Raw genomic sequence first — 4,821 nt, 5'->3', positions numbered from 1 at the left:
GCAGCAACCACTGCTTCCCTCAATGCCACTTTTCCACCAGTCACCTCCACTGGGGCTTTTTACCTATATCTTCCAGTAGTTTCACCTCCTTAAATTCACTCAGTTAATCAGCACAGTGAGCCTTCATCATGAGCTCCCATTTTAACATTCCCAGTCTCTGAGCTGTCCCTCACCATATTTCTACTTCACCCTTAGAAGGAAAGGAAACCACCCAGTTTTCTCTGTTTTGTGAGGGCCACAGGCTGGGAAATTACCTTATCAGTACTTGTTTAACTTTAGTTCCAGGACTTTGGTGGCTCAAGGCTGAGGGGAAGCATGGGTGGGGGTGGAGGGCAGGGCAGATGACCAGCAGGAGTTGGGTGCAGGGTGGGGTACCAGTCTTCAGACTGGTGGGGTCGAGCAAAGGAACCACCACTAGAGGGCTGAGAGGGAAGGGCATGGTTGTAGGGGTGAGGGAAGCAGGTCATTGAGGGAGGTGGTGTTGGGTAGGAGTAGGGGCAAGCAGGGCGCTCAGGCAAGAAACCGGAGAAGGTGGCAGGAGACAAATGGGCCAGTGGCTGGAGCAGTGACCTCTCTTGTTTCCTCTGTTTAGCTCTGCGGTTCTGGAACCAGACCTGAGGAGGGAGAATAGCCACATCAGAGCCTCTCTCTCAAATAGGTGGCATTGTCATATGCGGCTACAGATGTATAGGGCATAAGACTCCCCCACATCCCCAGAGGAAGTAAAGCTCTTGCAGAAGGCATAGTTGAACCAAGACTAGTGACAAAGCAAGACCCACACCATTCCCCCATTCCATGTCTAAATTTGCCCTGCTACAACTTTGGGTGAGTAAGAAATGTCAACTTGTAAAAAGAAAGAGATAAGCATGACACAGTGGCATTTCACCTCCACAGAGAATGGGAAATTTCCGCTAGGGTTATTAGAGACTAAGACTATGGATGAGTTTAATTGTTACAGACCAGGTTAGATTTAGGGTACAGTTTATTCTTAAGATTAACTAACTCTATGGTTAGAATTGAGCATCAGGTTGAGTTTCAAGGCCATGGTTAGGGACAAGGTTGCATACGTGTGTGAATGGTTAGGATTGAATTTCTGTTGGAGTTCACATCACTGTTAAGGTTGGGGTTTGATATTGAAATTCAAGTTAGATTAGGTTAGCTCCAAGGCTAAACTCAAGTGACATTCCTGATGTAGATGAGGTTATGCTGACTCTTGGGTAAGACTCTGTTCTGGTGAACATTTGGGTTAGGGTTATAGTGCCCTGAGAATTTATGCCCCAGTAGTTGCCAATCACCGAATCTGCATTTCTTCAGGGGATGGTAGGGGGAGGATCCTGGGCCATCACCTGGATTCTGGCCTCGCTGAGGCCTGTGTCCCGGGCGAGGCCTTCTCGGGCCCAAATGTCAGGGTACTGGTCCCTCCCAAAAGCTGACTCCAGCTGTTCCAAGTGCGCTGGACTGAAGGTGGTGCGGTGGCGGCGCCGGGAGTGTGGGCGACCCCTCTGTTCTCCTTGCGAGCAAAGACTTGGTCTCCCCACTCTTACACCAGAGAGGTTCCTGTAGGGCTGAGTGCTCATGTCTGAGAAGGAGGGGGGAGGGAGAGTTTGCTGCCGCATGGACCACCCATCCATCCCAGACCACATATGCTGGAACCCCCAGATTCTACTAGGACCCAGTGTGTTGCTCATACACTCTGCCCTGACCAGAAATTCTTCAGCTTTCAGAATTAGCTGAATCCAGCTCAGCCTTGGCCCTGCTTCACTTCTGAGTCCCCTAACCCATGCTGCCCTCTCGACATGAAGTCCGCCCCTCAGACTCACTTGTCCTGAGCACTCACGCTCCCCCTGCCTCACTTCTGCACCTTGTGCCCACTACCTATTACACACCCCCGGATGCATCCCCATGTAAGGCATGCCCCTCCATAGCCTTTCACCTCTCTCAGCACACATACCACCTTCTTGGGTCTCACCCTGTGGATCTCCTATTCACTCTGACAACCTAACAAACTGCCCAGGTCTCTGTCTAAGACCCCTATTAGTTGCTCCCTGCTCTCATGGTTCACATGCAACTTAAACCTTTATATTGTTCCCATTGTCCTATTCCCTCCACCTGGGAAGATGAAACATTCCTCACTCTTCTATTCAGACACACCCTCCTCACACATACATTTCATCTTCTCCCCTATCCCAGTCCTGGCCTGGCCACCAGGCTGCAGGAACCTGAGCTCGTGGGAAAGGCTTGCCTCTTCTCCCTACAGGCTCACTAAGCCCCCACACTAATTAGTCTGAGAGCCAGCTAGGGAATAGAGAACAGGAGCAAAAGGAAACACCTGGGAGGCACACACAGAGAAAAGATATCTGGAGGATCCCATCCCCATGGGGACCCAGTGAGTAGTCCCTACCCAGTGCTCACTGCCCACCTTAGCCCCCTGCTCTCCTCGGATCCAAAGCCCTGGACCCTCCAAATCTCTTCCTTGGAGAAAACAGTGCAGTGGGCAAACTGAGGTCAGGAGTGAGGAGACAGATTTCAGCTCTGCCTCTGCCCCTTCCTCATCAGTCAGGGCCTCAGTGTGCCACTCTGTAAAGCAAAGGAGTTGTATCACCCCATGTATTCTAAGACTCCCTTGTTTTAAACATTCTAGGATTCTGTTTTTTTATTTCTCCTCTTCACTCTCCTCGTGGTGAACCATTGGCCCATGGAGCCTGGGCATGGAGAATGCACACCTGCTGCTTCCTCAGGACCACCCCAGAGATTCACTCACCCACCGTGGAGGTCGAAGTCCCAACGGCTGCGTAGCCCTCGGGCCAGAGACTGCTGCAAACCCGCCCCTTCTTTTGTTTACCCTGCTCACTCTTCCCTTCTGCATCCATGGCTCACAACAAAGACCAAAGACAGCCCAGTCTCGTGTCCCTGAGTCTCTGATTTTGGATCAGTCTTTCTCTGGTTCTGTTCCCCTCTATGCCTTGTATATCACTGTTTTCCCCCTGTCTATACCTCTCTCTGAATCTCTCTCCCTGTGTAGCTATAGATAGAACTTTTCCCCCCTCTCTCCTTTTTTCTAACTTTTATTTCTATTTCTAATTCCCCATTCCTTTGCTTATCATCTCATTCTGCCTTGTCCTCACCCTGTTTCTCTTAGTCTCCACTTTTCTCCCCCTGCCCCCTTCTCTCTGGGATGCTGTTCTCTCCGTTTGCTCTCAGCTGCCTACTTTCCCAGCTTGCAATCCCACACTAACTCTTTCTCCCTGAGCCTTGGAGGAGTGACCTGTTCCTCACCCCTGTGGGCCCATCCAATCATTGCCTGGTCACCAGAGCCCTCATCATCAGGGGAGGATCACAAGCCGGATGAAGGAAGGTGCTCTGTTGGAGGGTCCAGGGACTGGGGCCAAGAGCTCATATTCCCAGAGGACCAAATTCTTTTGTCCTGTTAAATCGCCTCCTGGGAGCAGGCAGGGGAAGGAAGAGAAAATACATTCCTCTTGAGACCCCTCCTCAGAACCTCATCATGAGAGGAGAAGGAGAGGGTGTGCAAATGGAGACCAGGAGTAGGGCCTGCCTTGTGTCTCGGTATGTGGGTGATTCCCAAAAACTTCTTTCCAGGAAACTAAAAAACTAAAAAACACAAGTACATTCTGGCCCCTCATAGATATCCTGATTCTCAGAATACACTGGACACCCCGTCAGGACAACCTGAACCATAGGATGAGTCTCCTGGACACCACAGTTCTCAAGTACTTTCTGCTTTCCTCTCCGAAATGTCACCTTCTCATTCACCCAGAATCCCCCAGGACTCCATGACCTTCCAAGGTCACCCAGCTATTCAGAGAGCACTTACCTCAAGAGCATCTGTATTCCAGGTGCATCCTGATCTCCCTGGACCTCAGGACTCTGCAGAAGACTGAGATTCCCATGACATCCTGACCACCTGATTCTTCAAGGAAACCCTGACATACCCAGCATCCTTGAGCAGTCAGGACACCTGACACATGCAGTACTCTGCTTCTTGAGATTACTTAGATCTAAGAAGTACATTCTGACATCCTTGGGACATCCTGACCCTTTAAAGACAGCACAATACCCTAGGACTCTAGGGTCCTTTAGGACACACTGAAACCTAGAGCATTCAACCTCAACTAGGAGATTATCCCTGTCCCCCGCCATGAAGTTCTGAAATGTCAGAATAGACTGAATCAATGAGGGCACCCTAATCCCCTTGGAACACACTGTACTCATAAGACTGTCTGATCCCCAAGGTTATGATAATCCTTCACACACACCCTTTAAAAGAACAATTTAAGACAGAAAAACATGGTAATCTTCCAGGATCCTGAGGAAAGCCATGGATCAGAAGTATAAGTAACACATGAGAGCTTGTTAGAAATGCAAAATTTGAGGCCCCACTTCAGTCCTACTGAATCAGCATATTCACTGTAACAAGATCCCAAAGAAAACTGACTGTACACTTGTCTTCATCAGCTCTGGCTGCCATAACAAAATACCAAAGGCAAGGTGGCTAAAACAACAGATATCTATTTCTCACAGTTCAGCAGGCTGAGAAGTCCATGATTAAGATGTCAGTTGATTCAGTTTCTGAGAGCCTTTTCCTGGGTTAGACAGCCACCTTCTGTGTCTTCACAAGACAGAAAGAGAACTCAGTCCTGGTCTCTTTTCTATTCTTATAAAGACACTACTCTCATCTTGGGGCCTCACCCTCATGATCTCACTTAACCCTAATCACCTCCCAAAGGCCCCACCTCCAAATATCATTGCATCACATTGAGGTTAGGACTCAACATATGAAGTGGTAGGGAGACACAAACA

At 49.4% G+C, this 4,821-nt stretch overlaps 1 protein-coding gene across 1 annotated transcript; it reads right to left on the bottom strand.

The window, feature by feature from the left end:
• Positions 1-275: 275 nt before the first annotated feature.
• PROP1 (PROP paired-like homeobox 1) lies at positions 276-2,870 on the bottom strand (the record flags this gene model as incomplete). Its single annotated transcript, XM_082651297.1, has 3 exons — positions 276-614; positions 1,347-1,579; positions 2,762-2,870. 3 exons carry the CDS (start codon positions 2,868-2,870, stop codon positions 276-278), a joined length of 681 nt encoding a protein of 226 aa, XP_082507423.1.
• Positions 2,871-4,821: the final 1,951 nt, after the last annotated feature.

This window comes from Grampus griseus (genome assembly GCF_964374135.1).
Source record: "Grampus griseus genome assembly, chromosome: 3".
NCBI lineage: Eukaryota > Metazoa > Chordata > Mammalia > Artiodactyla > Delphinidae > Grampus > Grampus griseus.
Note: the sequence above shows the minus strand (reverse complement) of the source record. Positions and strands in the feature narration are given on the sequence as shown.